The sequence below is a fragment of the Vidua chalybeata genome, chromosome 24, assembly GCF_026979565.1.
Source record: "Vidua chalybeata isolate OUT-0048 chromosome 24, bVidCha1 merged haplotype, whole genome shotgun sequence".
Lineage (NCBI taxonomy): Eukaryota > Metazoa > Chordata > Aves > Passeriformes > Viduidae > Vidua > Vidua chalybeata.
In genome coordinates, this window is record NC_071553.1 from 1312352 (window position 1) to 1332794 (window position 20443).

General features: G+C 44.2%; 1 protein-coding gene across 1 annotated transcript in view; it reads right to left on the reverse strand.

The window, feature by feature from the left end:
- IPO9 (importin 9) overlaps nucleotides 1-20443 on the reverse strand; it is a 39476-nt gene that overhangs the window by 2656 nt on the left and 16377 nt on the right. Inside the window, exons 8-22 of the mRNA XM_053963872.1 lie at nucleotides 17363-17463; nucleotides 16022-16080; nucleotides 15378-15529; nucleotides 14259-14357; nucleotides 14016-14122; nucleotides 12682-12821; nucleotides 10887-11046; nucleotides 9707-9933; nucleotides 9363-9511; nucleotides 8377-8505; nucleotides 6837-7112; nucleotides 5058-5224; nucleotides 2956-3089; nucleotides 1332-1451; nucleotides 370-471 (exon numbers count right to left, since the gene is read on the reverse strand). Coding sequence (XP_053819847.1) covers nucleotides 370-471; nucleotides 1332-1451; nucleotides 2956-3089; nucleotides 5058-5224; nucleotides 6837-7112; nucleotides 8377-8505; nucleotides 9363-9511; nucleotides 9707-9933; nucleotides 10887-11046; nucleotides 12682-12821; nucleotides 14016-14122; nucleotides 14259-14357; nucleotides 15378-15529; nucleotides 16022-16080; nucleotides 17363-17463 — 2122 coding nt within the window. The remainder of the gene's footprint in view (nucleotides 1-369; nucleotides 472-1331; nucleotides 1452-2955; nucleotides 3090-5057; nucleotides 5225-6836; nucleotides 7113-8376; nucleotides 8506-9362; nucleotides 9512-9706; nucleotides 9934-10886; nucleotides 11047-12681; nucleotides 12822-14015; nucleotides 14123-14258; nucleotides 14358-15377; nucleotides 15530-16021; nucleotides 16081-17362; nucleotides 17464-20443) is intronic.

Genomic DNA, 20443 nt, shown 5'->3' on the forward strand with positions numbered 1-20443 from the left:
AGAGAGAAACTTCTGAGCTTTTTTCCTTTTTAAGGAGACAAAGAGTAACTTCTTTACTCCGTCAACAAGGGGCACATTCCCACAAGCAGCAATTTTCTCTTTAGAAGAAATACCTGCAGGAACCTCCCAAGTGTGAAGCCTGTGCAAGTATGTGGACTCCCAGGTGATGTTATTTATAATGCAGCAATTTAATCACATGTTGCTCAAAGCCATGGCTTCTCCAGAAAGTCCTTATTCACAATCCCAGAGCAGAATTCCTTCCCCATGCCTGCAGCCTTTGTTTTGCTGCTGGCAAGGGAAGGAAACTTTGACTAGGATGTCACCTACTTGATTATTGCTTTGAAGAAGGACTTTCAAGCTGTTACTCACCATACTTGTTTGTGGAAAGAATATCTGACAAGAACTGTCCTGCTAAGCCTTCATCTTCATCCTCATCTTCTTCCTGATCCTCCCACATATCATTTGAATCATCTGTTTAGAAAAAAAAAAAAATCTAGAAATTATCCAAATCCAAGAGGTCCCAGAGGTCTGTGATCACTCTATGGGGGACTGGAGTTTGTAGGCATGTGTGGGTGGATGAAGAGAAACACCTACAATCCTCCTTATCCTTTTGGAATGATTCCAGAACTGGAGCCAAGCAAAAGGCAACAGCAAGAATGGATACTTGAAGTAGGAAGAAAGGCAAACCAGATAGACCATGAAAGGGTAATTTTATTTGTACATGGCCAGATCCCATCTTCCAAACTAGCCCAAAAGAATTTCTAGGTCTAAGGATACACAACACTGACTGATCTTATTCTCCCATTTCATTTATTTTTACCTGGAAGAGATTGGTAGCACTTAATACAGCACAGGGAAGGAAGAAATCTTGTCCTAATGATGAACTGTACAACAAAACAAGAGATCTGGAGAGGGACTTCGACAAAGAGGAATGGTTTCCCACTGCCAGAGGGAAGGGTTAGGTGGGACACTGGGAAAGAATTCTTCCCTGTGAGGGTGGGGAGGCCCTGGCACAGGGTGCCCAGAGCAGCTGTGGCTGCCCCTGGATCCCTGGAAGTGTCCAAGGCCAGGCTGGACAGAGCTTGGAGCAACCTGGGCTAGTGGAAGGTGTCCCTCTCCATAGCAGGGGGTGGAACAGAATGAGCTTTAAGGTCCTTTCAAACCCAAACCAGCCTGGGATTCTGTGATTCTATGATCCTCTGGATCACCAGTCAAGACTTTGTGACAATAAATAATGTATCCTACAAAGTTCCTATACCAGAAATTCTTCTCAAGAGAAGATCAAGTAGATTTAAGCCATGCAAAGGGAAAAAGCAAACCCAGTATTTTACCTTGGCTCCAATCTGCAGTTGACTGTCTAGATGCATTTGCTTCCATGGCATTAGAGAGTTCATTTATTATTAATTTTAAGATTTTTACTAACAAAGGAATGTTTGTCCAGCGCTCAGGATCTGTAAGAGAAAAAAATACACATATTCATGTTGCTTCTAATTAAAAGTTATAAAACAGGCCCTTTTTTGTAGAGGTGGGATTTTTCTCTCCCAATCTCCCTAACAAAAAACCAACTGACATAAAACCCCCAAAGCTTCTTTCCATATACCCTCAGAGCTACATTCCCAAAGATCTCAATGCAGTATCAATGTTGCATATGCTGAGTAAAGAGGAGGCAGGGGGAAAATCTTCAGCTGAATGAATGTGTGACTCTACTCCTGCAGGCTGCTTAATAGAGTCATCTGGAGTCAACCTTTCTTTCCTGAAGTCCATTTACACATCCTCCAATGCTTTCAGGTAAATAAGCAGTGCATGCTCCCAGGCATGGCTCTTGGCCCTTCTGAGGCACTGTAAGCTCCAACTCTTCCTTACTGGTGTTCCGGCAGGGCTTAACTATTCCATAGGGACAGCTAGACAGTGTATTTGTTCTTAATTACAAAAGTAAAGATCCTATCAAATAAAAAATCTGGGGGCATTAGTTTTAATTCTTACTAATGCTAGTATTAATCTTTGTTTAACTCAAATGCTGGCAGTTGCCATTTTTCTGCCTGACCTTCATTGGTATGGGTTTTTTTAAGCCAAGAATAATCAGGTAGCAAGTGACTTGTGACCACCACTCACCTCTTAAATCCCTAGTGCTTGCCCCTATTCATCTCCTTAGCTGTCGCCTTAGTCCTTCACTGCATCACTGCAGATCCCAAGCCCATGGCAGCTGAAGGCTCAAGGAGGACCGACGGTCTGGAGAGGCTCCCAGTTTGGATCTGTACAGCCTCCACATCCCATCCCACCACTGGTCACACGAGCTCTAGCATAGCAAGTGGCACAACCAAGGTCTGACTGATGGCTGAGGACAGCAGTCCCCGAGTGTCCTGCCCCTGGAGCTCAGTCCTCAGGAAAAACTGCCAGGGCTCTGCTCTCTTTAATTTAAAAGATTAATCTCAACAGCAACCTCCAGTCAAAGACCTTGGGTTCAACTTATTAAAAATAAGACAAGTCTTATGCAGGAAATTGGCCAAGCTTTCCTTAAAAGAAAACTCTAGCTGGTCGAATCACTGCTTTTTGTGAAGGTGTCTCATTGAAAAAGACACCCCTTTTTTAAAATCTCTGCATGCACTAAAGACATTTTCCTCTCAGAGAAGCTACCAGGCATCCAGAAATATCAATTCAGTCTCATGATGCAAAACAGCAGTGAAGAACTCCCCATCCCATAATAACTTCATCCAGTTATATTAAATCAGACATCAGGAGTCCTCCAAATCAGTCTTTGGCGGAATTAAGGTAAATAGATACAGGTAAAGAGATCTATTAAGTACATGATATATGAATTAGCTCTATAAACCAACACGTGCCTTCTGCAGGAACTATCTCCCACAGCTCTGTGTGATCTGCCAGACCTATTTAAGGCCTTTCATGGCATCTACTTACAGAAAAAACCCTGCTAAACACAGCAAAATGATTACTTACTTTTGGCTGACTTGGATCGTGTCCGAATTCCCTCATCCATATTAAATATTTCTTCTCCCTTCACCCTAATGTCCTGAAGTCTCTTGTCATCTGTGTTGATGCCATACTGCAGGAGTTTGCACAGTGCTACAGAGCTGGGAACAGAGAATAGGAAAATTAGAGATCAGAATTTCCCTGAACTGCCTGGTTTTCACAGCCCCTTTCTAACAGGGAACACACCCCAGAGCAGACACCCAGATGCCCTTTCTTCTATATCTTTGCCAAGAACAAGCATGACAGAATTTTCCCATGTCTCCTGCTTCATGTCAGCATCCAAAACTGGACTCAGCTCCTGACCTGCACAGCAAGCTGGGCACTCGTCAAGCTTTGGATTTAGCACCACCAACAGTACAGATATCCACCCATACATATATTAAAGATTTCTCCAGGTCAGAAGGGCCACCAGGTTAAATGTGCCCCTGCAGCACCATGTGCACACGAAGATGGAATTAAGAGAAAAGCAGTGGCAACAAAGCAGTAATTTGGCTGATCTGTAGCAATTATCTGCCCCCTTTCTCCAGTCTCAATGCTCATTTTCACTTCTGGTCCTTCATGGCTCTGCCACACTCAGACCTTCCAGCTTGCTCCTCTCCTTTACAAGTTCTTTCCATCTCTGATGCTCACATTTCAAACTTTCTCCAGCTCCATGCTGTTTTCAAGCACATTGAGGATGATGCTGACTACAGGTCAAGGCTGACAATCTATGCTTGGCACCCCCAAATCTCTCTCTTTCTTGGCTCCACAAATCTCAAACTGAAGTTTTGGAGTCCTGTGAAACTGAACTCTTTTTGTGCTTTCACTTCTCACCCTCTCTCCCACACTACGGCTCTGACTTCTGCTGGTTTGGACCCAGGTCTTACCTGCTGCCCCAAGCTGCCCAAAGTTTTGCCATCATTTCACCAAGACCCCACAGCCAGTATTCAACATGCCCCCAGTGGATGGGGACTGTGTACACAGGAGGTGTCAGCTGCCTTCAGGGTCCTTCTACTAACCCTGAACAAGAGGCTCCTCAGAGCAGGCCCTGCTTTTCCTCAGGACACAGAAATACCAAGCATTTACTAATGCATGCTAAATGTTACCACAACCAAGCAAATCCAAGTGTTTAATACAGTGTGGAGCCCTGTTACATCACCTGTACCCAAACAGCTCTAAGCAATCACCTTTAACCTTGTTCTCCTGGTCAGCCTTGGCTATTACCTGTGCCATAAGCCTCAAGAGATCCTGCTGGCAGGCCTGCATTGTCAAAATGGGGATAAACCACCAGGCTTAGGGATGAAACCAACAAAATGTGACCAAAAAGAGCACTGGATCCCCAAATCTGCTGCTTGTCCTTCAGGATTATTCACTAACTTCCATTTTGAACCTGCTTTTTCTCATTATTTATTTCACAGGCTATTTGACAGCCTGTAACAATGACATAACAACACACACTAATAAGTGAGTTAACAGCTGGTGAGAACCCTAAGAGTGGTCTATAAGGCTTCCCAATTCCAGAAAAATCTAATACAGTGGCTGTGAGAAAATTTAAATGAATACAGAGCATCCCATGCTTTGGAATACAGCATTCAGCCTCCAACAGAAAAAAAAACATGCTCCCACAGCAAACGGGAGGGAACACTGTTGCAATTGATTTCTTGACCGACTTTTAATAGATCAACAAATCCACAAGAAATCACCAGATTCTCTTAGGAAACCCTCTACAACACCCCAGAACTCTACAGAAGTCTACAAAGGCAATTCCACATGTGGAAACTCTTCTCATCTGATCTCATTCACAGAAATTCAATCCCAAAAGCAGCCCCATATTTGCAGGAAACACCCCCTTCCCCCTCGTGTCTCTGTTCCAGCACATGAGCACAAGGCAGCAGGAGCACTGATGAGGAAGATCAGAGCTTGCTCCAGTTACCACAGCTTTCCTGAGCAGAACTGACAGTGCAGGGAGCAGCAATTCTGCCCAGCGCTGGCACACACTGCTCCCATCTGAGCCAGCTCCCCTTCCCTCCGCCCAGCACCCAAAGGCAGTGGGATGGGGGCAGCTGACAGGGAGTGTCTGTGGGTCCCACCTGACTTTGCCTTCATACTGCCCATAGAAGAGGTGCTGCCTGCTCATCCACTCGGCCATCACGAACTCCAAGGCAGGCTTGCCAGTGGGGCCAGGCAGGCTGCACAGGAATTCCAGAAGTGGCTCCAGTTGTGAGTGAACCAAGTGAGCAAACACCATGATCAGGGACTGCAGGAGGAGAAAGGCAATGTTAGCTGTACATAATTTAATAGCTGGAAATGTTTTATCAAATATTTAAGGAGCTGAAGTGAAGCTGTGCTTACTGAAGGAAGCTGAAGCTCCCTGCAGGAGTGAAGGCTGTGCTTACCAATCCCGGGAGGAAGGGAAAGTACAACCAGCTGCAAAACACTGTGCTACAAATGCAGGAAATAAACACCACATCATCACTCAGCCGCATCTTCCCAATTCTGAATGCATTTTGAACATGATTTTAGGGAAAGAACTACAACTTTTGAAAATATTTTGTTATAGCATGCAGTTTTACAGTCTGACTCCTAAAGACCAGGGGCAGAACTCATTTGCTGTGTATGTCTAAATGTCAGTCTCCCAGTCTGAGGGCATCTCTGTAGCCCTCCTCAGGAAAAAGCTGCCCATCTCCAGAGGACCACCTTCCAGGCTAACACAGGGAAGAAATCCAGCACTGCAAAATGCTTGGCTACAAGGGCTGCATGGGACTGCTTCAGATTTAAACTTCCGTATCTTTTAAATCCAAAACCAAGCAAAGTGAGAGCCATTCCAAACAATTATCATCAGTATATCCAGGGGTAAAAAATCCTAAAGCTGCTGAGATTTGCTGGCATTGAAATGGCCATTGTGGTACCACATGCCGGCTTGAAAAATGCACATCCAAAAATCAGAGAAATAAGATAAAATGGTTAGAGCAGAGTGAAGCTCAGCTGAGTGCTGCACTGGGGGCAGAGATGGGATCTTGCTCAGCAGTGCCAGAAAAATGTCTTCCCCCAGCTGCTACTGAGGAACCAGGGCAGTCAGCATGAGCTGTTTTACACTGAGGGCACAGACAAAAAAAAAAAAAAAAAAAAGACAGGAGAGAGAATGAAGACCACTGGGAAAAAAACTCCAGAAAACTGTGTCACTACAAGTAGGTCAAGGCTAGAAGAGATGGTGATGCTCTTAGTCTGGTCTCTCACCTCACTCAGGCCAACTATGCCTCCCATCCACCAAAAGCTCATCTTGTCTCAAGTCCCAGGCACTTATCATTGGAATACAGAACAAATCCACTCAAAAACACATGCTGCCTTTGCAATAACATTCCTACTGAGGCAACTGCTATCCCTCCAAAGAAGGCTTGAAAGTACAAGGGCATGAGGGACTACTGAAGGTACATTACAGCTTATCCAGGAGAATCTCGCTTACCCTGTAACCTGACAAAAAATTTTGGACCTGAGGAACAGCATGGAGATATGTCACTGGAGGGTTAGGTTGGGTATCTCCCAGAGGGTGGTCAGGCACTGAACAGGCTCCCCAGGGAATGATCACGCCCCCAAGGCTGCCAGAGCTCAAGGAGTGTTAGGACAGAGTGAAATTGTTGGAGTGTCCTGTGCAGGGCCAAGGAGTTGGACTTAATGATTCTTTTGGGTCCCTTCTAACTCAGGAGATTCCATGATTCCCTGATCAGAGGAGGCATTTTCCTGACTACTTCAACAGGACACACAGACCCTCCAATTGCACGAGCCATAAACAGGCACAAAATGAAAAAAAATTATGACAGTTTCTTCTCCTTGTGCTTCTCCTCACTCTCCTGGGTGCTAAGCCTGCTCACCTGCATCACACTAAGTGTCTCTGCTTGCTGCATTTTACTCAGGATGGCTCTCAGGATCTGGTCCAGATTCTCTCCCAGCTCACTCCCGGCTTTTGAAATTAAAGTGGAGACCAGTCTGCCCACAAAGGCAGCGGTGAACTCCGAGGTCCGTGGGTCCAGGAGCTGGCTCACCACCTGCATCACGTACCAGAGCCCGTTGTGGCCCTGCTCATCGTGCCACTGCGCGATCTGCTCCAGCGCCACCGACACGTACGCGCGCAGGCACTCGCCGCCGTTCTACAGAGACAAGCAGTGGGTAAGGGAACGGGCAGGCATGGGGAGACATCCCCTACACCATCCCAGAACCTCCCTGTACCACGATGAAAACAGGGGGAAAACTGGTGGCACCTGCGAAAGATTTACAAGTAAGTTCTACAGACTCCAGCTCTTTAACACATACACTACTCCTCACTGCCCAATCAGCAGCAATCAAGATAACTAATAAATACAACAATAATTACAACAATAATCTCAAGTAGCTGCAGTTTTGTGCCAATCTTGGTTCCTAAAGAAATTCAAAGAGTTTTTAACAAGTGAGAGATAAAGACAGAGAAGTGTGACATGAACAAAATACAGCTCAGCAGCTAAGCTGCAGTCCTTTTGAATTCCTCTTAGCACAAAGATCCAGCAAAGCAACCGATGTGCATTTCTACAATTTCTCCCTGCTGGTCTCTTGCCTATTCTTACTGGTCTGTTCTTTAGGCAAAGACCATATTCCCATGGTCTGTATTCACATGGCAAAGAGTAGCTGCCACTATGGAACTCCTTACATAAGGAATGAAACCACCCTTGTTATTCACATATGCCAATTAGGAGCTGGAATGAAAAGGCTCCCTGAACTTCTAGCCTCTGATGCTTTTTCCTTCTTGCTAGATACTCCAAAGACATCAGGCCATAGCCAAGCCTGCCTGCAAGCACAGCTCAGGCAGTGCTCATGCTGGAGATGATTCCCTGCTTTCCCTCCATCCCACACCTGGCTCAATCAAAAAGAAGTTTGCCTTCCCCTTCCCTAATAAATGAGTACAGCAGAAAGCTCCTAGAGCAGGAGGGCTAGGAGGGTTTTTGCTGTCCTGTGCTTGTGAAAGTTCCTGAAGATAGCCCCTGCCATTACCTAGTGTGATAAATGTTATGGGGGCAGAAAAACATTACAGGTTTGCTTAATTGCTTGGGTTTTTTTTTTTTTGTGTTCTTGGGCTTTGGTTGGTAGGTTCTTTTAACATGCTCCAGTGCACTAAAATAGAAAAAACATCCAGGCTGTTGCCTTTCTCACTGTAGTTCTCCACATTCAGGAATGATCAGGAAAAGTCACTGCAGGCCCTGAACAACAGTACTTTCATGGTAAACTGGAGGTGGCAGAAGCTGTGGGGGGCTGCTGGTACAGCAGCTGGCAAGAACAGCCTGGGCTTCCTCAAAGGCTGTGTCACCTCTCTCGGACAGGTACAGCCCTGCCATCCTCCCCCTCCCCACAGTGTCACCTGCCTCCCCCTCCCCACAGGGGTACCTGCATAGTAGCATTGTCATCTGTGTTCAGGCTGCACTGTGCCACTGCAGGGAATGCCTGGCAGATGAGGAGCTGAGACAGAGGGGGTTTTGTATTCCTCACAACTGTAGTCAGTATATCAATAGAAGTCTGAAAGGAAAGCACAAACTGTCACAGCAGCAGCCACATTACTTGAAGTCACCACTACCCACCCCTGCTGCAAACATCAAAGGTGTGAAACTACAAGGATGTGGCCACTGCTGCAACCACACCCTGAACTCACAGTCTAGAATAATTTTTAAATGTGAGGACCCTGGAGTCACACACCCCAAGCATCACTGGTGTGAGCTGTAGAAGTTCCCATGATAGTTCCCACATTAAGAGCAGTGTCACCACTCAAACATGGCAAACAGATGCATGCTAATCAGAACAGCCAGAGAACTGTTCAAGCTGACTTGTTCCATTTTGGTTATATTGATTTAAATTTATTTTAATTACCCATAAGCAATTGCTACAGTCATGCCAATTAACAGATTATATGCATATTGATCTGGATGTTTATGAATTTAATTCCATACAACCATTCTACCCAGTCAGTGCTCCATCTTTTATTAGGGCGCCTGCATAATTTATCTCCAATTCATACATATGTGATGCATAAATCAGAAAAAGCCTTAGGAAGAAATGCAAGGAAAAGTTGTGTAGTCTGCTGGGAGAAGAGACTATTCCTGCTGAAAGATGGCAATGTCACAGCAAAATGACTGGGGATGACTGATACTGTGGAGACTGGAAGAAGGCCAGAGAAGCAGTTTAAAGCAAACTTTTGGAAACATCTTCCTGCACCTGCAGTTTGCCTCTTCTCCACAGAGAAATCTCCCCCAGTGACTGAAGCCATTGCTCCAAAGCATGTCCACTGCAGCCTTTCTGCCCTTTGCAGAGCAGCCACCCCAGGTGTTACTGAACAGGGAACATCTCCAGCCCAGGCCGTGTCCCACTGAAGCACTTACTGCACACAGCCCCGCCGGGATCTTGTCAGCTGGGGCCTGCATGATGCTGACAAGGGTTGGGATCAGCCTCATCTGCATTGGACCCTGGCAGGCTTCTATTTGAGCTAGCTCCTTAAAAATATCCTGGGCAAGAGAAGCAACAACAGGATCTGGAGAGAGAAAGCACTGTTTACTAAAACACACACATCTCAATCTTTGCCACCACTATTTTGGCTGGGCAAGGCAGCAAGTTTCCCCTCTACCACGGGAATCAATGTTCATTCAATGACCATTGATTAAGCTTTCAGCAGCAGGATTCAACAGCAAAACCAACTGTGCTTTGGGAATGGAAGTGGAATGCATACCGTTACTGTACTTGAGGAATATTGCAATGGTGAAGGGACAGATCTTGTTCTCCATGCTGGCTGTAAACGCCGCGTCCACCGTGCACACAATGCACAGTGTCTCCATCACCAGGTTCAGCACCTCGGAGCTGAACTGAGTTGCCAAGTGGATCAGGCCATCCAGAATGCTGGGAAGGAAAGGCTGCAACACGTGGGTGCTCTCAGAGATCTTCAGCTGGTCACAGTAGCTAGATGAGAAATTTGTGATACAAAAATACATTCCTAATATATTGAAGTAACTTAAATATATTCCATTCTGGATAATACATGAGGGGCTGATCCATCCTGTCCATTCTTATTCCTTAAGTTCACGCCTCTAGGACTTCTCCTTCAGTCCACTACTGCTTGACCTCCCAGCAGCTCAGCAGGAAGGAGGAGGAAAGCTCTCACCAGAAATCTTCCCTCTGCATTCCACACAAAGCAGAGTTGAGCCGAGTGATGTTAGAAGCTTCTACTGCCCCTCAGTGACAGATCTCTCCTAAGAGCTGCCCATCGATGGAGAAAAGGAAAAAGTCCAGGACAGACACTGCTTACAAAGTGTTTCGTTACCATGTTCTACAAGTGACCTGGGGTGTGATAAAGCAATTTCAGGAATAACTAAGTCATAAATCTCCAACTTCATTTATTCATTAACATTTCAGTGCAAATAAGACAAAGTGCTCTGTTTGGAAGTGGTGAACAGTTAGGTTTTAGCAGATTTTTTGTGACTTTTTTTTTGATTTTACACTAATGTTCATCGAGTACAGCAGAGCTTCCTTCTGACAAAAATGGGATAAGGAAATCAAACCCCAAACACTCCTTATTGCTGTGATTGGCTCCACAGGCCTGTATGATGTCAGTCACCTTTATGACCAAACAGGAATAATCTGGGTTTCATCCAACACTACCTAGTGTTGCTCCTCCCTGTGACCATATCCATCACAACACTTTACTGTAGCCAACCTTGAATCTCAATTCCATATTCCTCATTAGAGTTATTCTATTTTGAACCTGTTTGCCTACGCTTTTTAAGCTGATGTCTACTTCATTCAAAGCAAAACCTCCCACAGCCCAAACAGAAATGCTATTTTTACAAACCAGTTTATCAGTGCGATCTATAGCCCTGTCCCTGGGGCTGTGGAATAGCCCAGGGTTTGCTTACCCCCAGATGGCTCTGACTGCAGAGATCCGGACAGAGGGGGGCTGGGTTTCGTGCAATCCACTGACAGTGGCTTGCAGGAATTGCTGGATGAGCTCTGGAGACATGGCCACAGTGAAACGGCTGGCAGCCCACAGGGCCCGGCCCAGGAGGAAAGGAGACACTGCAGCAAAACAAAAAACCTCAGTTGTTTCAGAGTAAGCTTTATGAGTTTAAAATCACAGCTGCTTCCATCCATTATTTAAAATCTTGTCATCCCAATAGGAAAACACTGAAATGTGACACACAAGACAAGTGTGCCAGCATACAAAGAATTTTTGTTCATGGGCAGAATCTGGTTTATTTTCTTAGTTATTTCAAAGAGTAATTTCTCATTTATTAAAAAAACTCCTCAAGTATTCACACTTGAACTTTTTAATCACTGAACAAAAGCAAAGGAAGAGAACAGAGGCGTTTCCACTAATTCCCATTTATCCAGCTCAATATTCTGTCCCCAGCTGAAGAAAACAGCAGCATCTTAGGGAGAAGCATTAGAACAACAGAGCCATACCCAGGGACCTTTCACAGATTACATTGCTAGTTTGCAGCCATCACCCTGCAGTTACAGAATGGAATTCTGTGGTTCACCAGCACCACAGAAACAGTGGACATTCATTATCCACTCACTTGCTTCCACTCACCAAGGTATGATATATCTTTATCACACTTAATCCTGCTGCCTTTTCAGACTATGAATCTCCTTACCTATCTAGGCTCGCCTCAAAGTGATGATGCTCTCTGTTCCTCAGCATCTTTACTGCCATTATTTATGCTCCTGCAAGTACTAATTTTAAGATGAGGACATAAAACACTCTGTGCAAGATGTACAGCAAGAGAAGAGCTTTGTTCTTTAAGTCAGTATCATAAAACACTACATTTCTTTGTATGTACCATTACTGACCATTAAATGGATGTCCTTGGAGAGCCATCAACACACTGACTCCAGAGCCCTTCCAGAGCACAGCAGCTCATTTACAACCCAATGCCACACATGTAAATGAATGTAAATATATGGAAATTGCTGTGGTTGGTTTCTTACATGCATTGCACACTAGTTCTTCACTCAACATTAACACAAAGAAAAGAAAAACCCCTTCTTTGTAATGGGATAAATAAGTGTTTCTTTGATGAAAAAGGAACCCAGGAACCAGTTTCTTCTACACTGACAACTCAATGTGGACTCATCAATGATGCTCACATTAATGCCTTAAATGTCTAAAATTTTAATTTGCAAGGACTTTTGAGGTCTGACTTTCAACAATTCCTCTGATTTTCTTGCACACTGATGTAAGATAACACAGAGAGCAAAATCCTGCTGAGTTCCCAATAACAGAACCCCATTTAGCCGAGAGCATTATTTGAATTCATGTGCTACAACTCATGTCAGCCTCAGCATAAAACAAATGGGATGACATGGTGCAGCAGGAATTCTGAAGGCGGTTAAACACTGCTGGTGACTTTCCCAGGAACAGACACAAGACATCAGAACAGCTATTTTCCACCCAGCTCCTCAAACCCTACAAGCTCATGCATCCAGCCAACAATGAGATCCAGCTGAAAAAGCACAGTCCCACATATAAAGGACTTACACTAGAACTGGGAGCATGTGGGAACTCACAAGATTTATTTTTTTCACATGAGCAAGGTGCACAAGTGCATTTCCCAATACCTCATGCACACATCAACCTGACTGATTCATCAGAGACTCCCAGTGTCTGGCACCCAGCAGTTATTCCCAGGGATGCAGGGTCCCACATACCTGAAAGGTTGAGGTCTGCTAGGACCACGTTTGTCAGGAAGCCATGCATATCAAAGTGTATTCTCCCATTCTTCACACTGTCTGTGATTATAGACTTGACTGAGCCCAGGGCCAGCATACAGGCTTCATGTATTTTCCACCTGCAAAATAGTTCAGATGCCTTAAGACTTTTCTTCTGTGATCACTCAAGAAATAAATACATATTCTGAAGTCAAGTCACAAATAATTTTCTGGTCTAAGCTACGACAACTATTTCCTTGATCCCAAAAGAGAATATAAAAAAGCCCTTAAAGGGATTAACATTCACAAACTGCAAGACGGGGGCTTGGAAACTCCCTGAGGATGGGCAGCATTCTCAGTCACTTCCTAAAATACTGGTGGAATAGTTGCTACTTGTACCAATTTTGTTCCCATAATAAAAAAGCATCTCTTCCATGAAAGCTTGTGTTTTAGCCATGCCTTCATAATTTATGTGCAGAAGCACTGGGATACCCAGTACATTAAAGGTTTAAGAACATCTAATTTTGCATTAACATTTTGTTAATTATGATGATATAGAGCTATGTGCAAATACACTTCTCCTTGGTTTTATTTGTGAAGCCAAGAACCTACTTTACAACTTCTCACAACTGAGGCAGATGGGGACCTAATGTCTGCTTTTGCAGCCATTCCACTGCTGCTCATTATCAGAGGGGCTCCTCTGACACTAATATTCAAAATAAACACAAACACTGAACCAATGCACTGTAAAACCAGGAGAGAATCTGTGGACCAATAACCAGGTACTCCTGCAGTGGAGTTTTCTTCTATCCCCAAACAGCATTAAAAACTGCATCTCTGAAGTTCTAAAATTGAACACATACATCTGCACACAGCACCACTCTTCTTGACATCAAGTAAAAAAAATTATTTTTTTTTTTTTTACACACACACACACACATATATATATATTCCTGAAAACTTTATCCCAATTAACTGAACATGAAGTATTGCAAATTTCTCTTCTGATTTTCTATAAGTAATTGTCATTTCCCATGAGATGTTTTAAGGAACATCAAGCTCTGAAGGGAGGGAGCCTTGGCACAGATAACTTGTGCTAGGAACTGCCCAAAGTACTCCACATGGAGATTTCACCATCTGGCTCAAGAATTGCTGTACTTTCTTTTGCTTCTTCTAATGAGAGCTCTCCAGCTCAATCCTCGCTCTTCAGTAGCATTGTCACAAATGAAATGTGATTAAATCATGGTGCACCCAGTGCTGCAGATGAGCTCGACACCCATCCCAGCGCCATCCCCTCCGCCCCAGCGCCGTCCCCCCCTGCCCCAGCCCCTCACCAGTGCTCAGCACCGCTGTTTTTAGCCTGCTCAGCTTCCTGCAAATGCCTCGTAGCTGCTGCAGCCAGAGCAGTTGCACTCTCATTCTGGAAATCAGCAGCCACAGCCTGTGCACAAGGAAATGGTAACACTCATTTGTATGGACTGTTAAAAGTTGGCCTTTTGTCTAAATGCCCTTCCTGAGGGCAGGTTTGATACTTGTTATTACTACTTCAGTATCTAAATGTGGAATATATTTCATACCAGCAGGAGATCCTGAGCAGCAATTCTCACTGTGTAGGAAAATGTATCATCATCTTCATCCTCCACAAACTGCTGCGGATTCGCAGTCCAAACTTTAATCTAGAGGAGACAAAAAGGACAGGGCAGCTGAGAATTCAGGACACCATCGGTAAAAGGCAGCTTTTCTGTTCCCTGCAACCTGTGTTGGAAAACTACTTTCAGAATTTTTCTCTTCCACAAGAAGTCTTCATCCTCAACTGATTTTTCTTCTATTCCATTGGAGAAACCTTTGAAAAGAAGAAACTCTCTTTGTTCCAAGCTCATCTTGCTCTTCGGCCCCTCATTTGAGATCAGAGTTTGACAGAACTAATGACTGACGTGGAATCAATGCTACACAGCTTTATTTTTAGATGAGGAATGGGAGAAGCAGACAAATCTTCTAACAGAGTGCTTGTTTTTATGCATGTCTACCTAAAGTAAAAGATGATGGTTGTCACACTTGAGAGGCCAGGAGCTATGCAGAATTTCAGTACAAATTATTTCACCTTACTAGCACAACATTTTTGCTCTCACAGAAAGCTGTTTATTCCCTTCAGCATGAAAATCCTCATTTTCACAGCACATGGAAGAATGAATGAAGAAAGCCTGAAGGAGCTGAGGTTGTTCAGCCTGGAGAAGATCCCAGGAGGACCTTATAATTGCCTTAAAATTAAAGCCCTTTGACCAGGGCCCCAGGACAAGGGGCAAGATGGGAGGTTTAGATTACAGAATGAATTCCTTACTAAGGGGGTGCTGAGACACTGGATATGTTGCCCAGAGAAGTTGTGAATGTCCCATCACTGAAAGTGTTCAAGGCCAGGCTGGATGGGGCTTGGAGGAACCTGGGATAGTGGAAGGTTGCACCCAGGGCAGGGGGTGGAACAGGATGGGCTTTAAAGTCCCTTCTGACCCAAACCCTTCTGTGATCTGTGATTTACTGTTCACCTTGTACCATTCTGGAACCTCTAAGTGCTGCCACAGCAAAGTGATGGGACAGACTATAAGATTACAGCAGCTTCCACGCACTGAAACTCTTCCCAGGACACTTGCTGGTTTAAATCTTGCATTTCCTTTTTTCATACACAACACAAACATGCTCACCTGCTCTTCTGTGATCTGCATGTAAAGCAGGATGTAATAGATCAGGTCTGGCAGAGCCTTCTTCACTGTGCTCTTAAATTTGTTGTTTTCCAACAAGGCATGAACAAATTCAAATATGCTGAACACCAGATTTTCAAAGCCCAGAACTTCACCTGAACAAAGTGGAAAAAACAAAAAAGAACATGACTGAATATGCCAACATACAAAAAGGTACAAATGGATGTGAAAATAATTACAAACTGTTAGCTTCTCTGAGCAGATATTTATTCATTCTCCTGGACTAGCAAGTGCAGCAGCAGCCCCAGGAGGATTTCAGACCTCATCACTTTCTGCTCTCTTCCCACCACACATCCCTTATTAAAAATTTATCAAGCTCAACCTAAAACCTATTTGATTTTCTTTTGTCCCACTACTTTTACCTCAATATTGTTGCCAAATTCACTCCTTGGGCCATTAGAAAACTTAAATTGTGTGCCTTCATTGATCACAATCACAAGTAATTTGCAAAGAAGTGATGGACACCATTCTAATATGGTAAATGCACCTTCAGCACCATCTCCCACGGTGTTTCAGTCAGTTTTGGCAGCAATATTGAGGTAACTCCATTCCTCTTCAAACTGCAGAAGTGAAGTGCAAGTTCTTACCATCAGAATCCACAGGATCCTCCACCTCTTCTGTGTAATTTACTTCTGTTCTCACATAAGTGGATGGAGTTAAGGAAATGCTTTTTTTTAAACAACATCTATTTTGGAATTAATCTGTTCCTGTCTTAAAATTCCTGATAACTTGGGAAGGTTTCGTTCTTTAAAAGGCCTTTGATTTTGCGTAGAGTCCTGTGCTTCAGGACACAGAGACAACAACCCCAGGAGCTCCTGGCTTTGTGCATTGCCCAAGTTCAAAGACTACTTTCTACAGAACACTCACACATCACTTCAGCACATCTTTGATTATTTGATTAACTTAGATCAAACTCATCAAGGTAACCCAAAAATTCATTTATGTTTGCAAGAACAGAACCCCCCAGACTCGTTCTTTCCAGGGCATGTGAGCCAATTCAACATCTCATTGCTGCTCAAGGGTGAGGAACCACCCCATGCTCCCACATCCTACCTTAGGTTGGCTCTGCTCCTTACCAAACTTCTCCATAAGCACCAGCCCTGGGAAATGACAAAAAACTAACCTGGGGGTAAGAAGGAAGGAGTTTTCTTTGCGGATGGTGAACTGAAGATCCAACAAGCACCAGAGCAAACACAAAGAAAGGAAGAACAAGACTCTCCCCTTTTGCAAACAAAAGCCCATTTTGTTTGTCCATACCAACAGGACTGTAGTAGGAGTAAGGACAGGAGAGGGAGAAATACACCATCAAAAATCCAACAAACAGCTCCTTGTATTTTCATAGATTCACAATACATTTTGGGTTGGAAGGGATCTTAAAGACCATCTAGTTCCAATCTCCCTGCCATGGGCAGGGACACCTTCCACTGTATTTTAACAGAGGTCTGAAAAAACAATATGGAGAGATCTGAGTTGTCAGTTTTCAAGTACAGGGCAATGCAAACACAGACCACTCTGACACAGCTGGGTGTGCAGTGGAGCACTGACTGAAAATTCAAATGGCAAATCAGCTTCTGCAGCAAGTGCAATCAGCCATTAGTTCTGCTGCAGCAAAAGGTACTGCTGGTTCTCCTTCTCCTAAAGTCTTTACACTGTGAACAGCATCTTTTTAAGAAGACAATTTTTACGAAAAAGGACCAGAAACAATGCAGAGCTTGTGGCAATTCTACAGGGCACAGGCATCAATCAGCATACATTTTAAGCTAAAAGAAACTTAATGGAGCCTCCAGAAGTAACAGAAAGATCCTGTTTTGTCTGGCAGGGCAGAACACTCTGTGCATTGTGCTTCTCCAGCAGTCAGGTCATTACTGGGTACGAGACTGAGTTTGTCTTGTTCGATTCCAGTTAAACACGTTCACTACCAAGGATATAAAGCAGCACTTTCCGTAAGGGTGTTCCAGACAATGGGCAGGATCTGCTGCATTGATGAAATCATGTGCTTTGGGTAGTTTTTCACAAGTGCTGTCACAGCCTGGAACCAAAAAGAATATCAGTCAAAAGTGAAACTGGGAAAGCCATCAACACACTCAAATCACAGGCTGCTGTTTCATTAACAACTGAGATCATCCAAAGGCTTCCTGTCACCAAGGTCACCTCTCACTCCTGACCGCACAGTCCCCTCTCTCAAACACTCACCAACACACTTCTCTTGGTGTTTCCTCCTTTGCAGGGAAGCAAAGGAATAACACAAGATGTAGCACTCTGGATGAAGACAATGCGGTGCTAAGACAATGACTCAAATCCAGAGCACATCACTGTGCAGCGCTGTCTGGATACAATTATCCTGGAAGTGTCTTGTCCCAGAAAAAGAATTCTAATGTAATGTAAAACCAGACTACTGCCCATTTTCCACACTTCTACTCATGCAAGCAACACATCCATTGCACATCCAAGGAGTAGCTGGAGAAGCAAACACCCACCCAGATCAATTCCCTTCCTGTTCTGCTGCGGGCACTGGTGGCTGTGCCAGCCCAGCACAGGGGCTTCTCTGGGAGCAGCTTAGCAGCTCCACAGGGGATTGTGCCTGGACTTTCATGAAGCTGATCATCCTGACTTAGGGGAGCTCTTCCACCGACACTTGCCTTTTGGGACCCTCCAGGAGTGAGAGAGCTCTCACTCCTCCCTCTCCTCCCCAGGGGCACAGCTCCAGCTGTGTTACACTTGTTACAGGCTAACAGCCTCTCACAAACTGCCTGAGAGGTGCTGCCCCCAGACACACGGGTGTCAGTTTGTTTGTGCTTACCCAGTACAAACCACTCTGCACAGTTTGTTTGCAGCATTAGGTACATTAATAGAAACAAAAAAATAGTAATTCACCTTCCAGAAAAACAACAGCAATCTAATATCAGTATTGGAGATGAGCAGGAGATGAGTCAGGAATAACCCAGTTATGTGGGTTTGGGAATGAGTCTGGCAGGTGCTAGAAAGAAACATTACAGAAAAGACCTGCTGAAGTCTCTGGAAAAAAAAAAAAATTATGCAGATTCTGGCAAAGGAAGTGAATCTGATCTTCAGGACTGCTGCAAACTCAACACCCTGCTAGGGCCACAGGACCATCCCAACAGACTTGTTCCATATGCCACTCCATATGAACCCTATGTAAATGTTTCTAAGATCTACGCCCAACCAACTCTGCAGGAAGCGCTGCTGGAGTGCTAAGGGAGCTCTTCAATTGTAGGCTCTGCAGTTGTAACAATAGAAAGCTGCATTTGCAAGGTCACCACAGTCCTGCAGAGCAAGTCATTAAAAAACAGAGCACTCTCCTGTCAGATGTTGTATTTCAACCCCTGGCCCCTCATTCTGCCAATTCCCACTGCTTGTCTGAACTCAAAGACCTGCTTCACAGATCCTCTGCCAATCTCCACGTATTATTCCACCACCTATTAATCCTTCAAGAAAGCCCTTATCCTTCTCTCTTCAGAGCACTGCTCCTTCAAGTCACTCTATCAAAGCCTTTTATTGCTTCTTTTCCTGTCTTCATCTTTAAACGGAGAAGAAATCCCTAAATTTTTGGATAAAAAGCTTAAAATACACACTAGAGAGCACGCTAAAGCTGACTGTCAGACAAAGTCCAGCAGTGGCAGGTTGAAGTACCTTGTTCATAAAATTGGGAAGTTTGTCCCAAGACACAGATCCCACCTCATCTTCCATCCAAGAACAAAGAGGTTAGTATTAATTATTTTTTTTTTCTAGCTAATTATTTGTTCCAGCATCAGGAAAAATGCAAGCATTTGACCCACAGGTGTTGAACAGCTTCTAAGCACAAATGAAAAAGCACAACAGCAAGGCTGCAAGATGCTTTAGATTGTTGGTTAATTGGTGTTCCTGATATATTACTGCACACTAGTACACCATTGTATTCCAATTTGCATTCCATTATTGTGAAATTTGCCTTAAATCTGACACCTGTTTTGTTTAATCACTCTGTTTCTCTCAAAACGATCAATAGTAGCATGTTCAACACTGGAATTAGGATTCAAGAATTGCAAAGTTGCAGCTCATTCATCCTTAGAGACACCAATTTAATTCATGCTGAACTATCAAACACAACGATAAATTACCCCATGGGTATTTCCTTCTAGTCCTCACATTTGGTATTTTTGTTGTGGCCAAACCTCCCATCTCCTCCAAGGATAAAAGGCTCTGATTTTCTGCTGATAACTGCTTAAAAACTTGTAACTATTCTGGGAACAACTTGGGACACATTATCCATCAGTGGTTCCCCATGATGTGATCCAAACTATTCACTCCCCTAACCAGGATAACTGGTCCCAGCGAATCAGGCAGAGGTGCACACTGCAATAGCATTCCTTAAAGCTTCTGCCACTGTCCTGCAGAACATTCTGACATGGACAGCACAACAGTTTAGGTCACGACTGCCTCTGACTTCCATCAAGAACTCCAGGAACCTTGGAGTACAAAGCTCTCAAGTGACAGGGAAGGGGAAAAAAAAGTCTTCCTGTCATTTTCCACATAGCACTTCATTAAGGACAAGGAGATGGAATTGAGCTTGCATCTGGTTGAAAATGTGCTATAAAAAAAATCTCAATTCCCTCTTCCATTGCATCAGCTTTTCAAGGGGTTCCTGTAATGACCTCATCTGTAGAGCTGGTTTAAATAATCCCCTAAGGTTTCTTACTTCTACATTACAATGACTATAAAATCCACTCCTCTGAAAGTGAACTTCACCTGAATCCCTTTTTCCCCAGAAAATTGCTATCATCAGCTTAGAAACCCTAAGTTACAAAACCATGAATTGCCTTAAGTCAACAGCCAGAACACTCATCTCTTCAAAAAGAGCCTCCTACAAACCACTTGTCAGCAGATCTCCTGAATTTCCTGTTTAAATCCACACTGCTTCTCTGCTGCCATCGATGCCACCCGACACACAGCAGTGTATTCAGATCCAAATCCTCTTGTGCTGCACCTCCCTGGTAGAGGCCCTCACACAG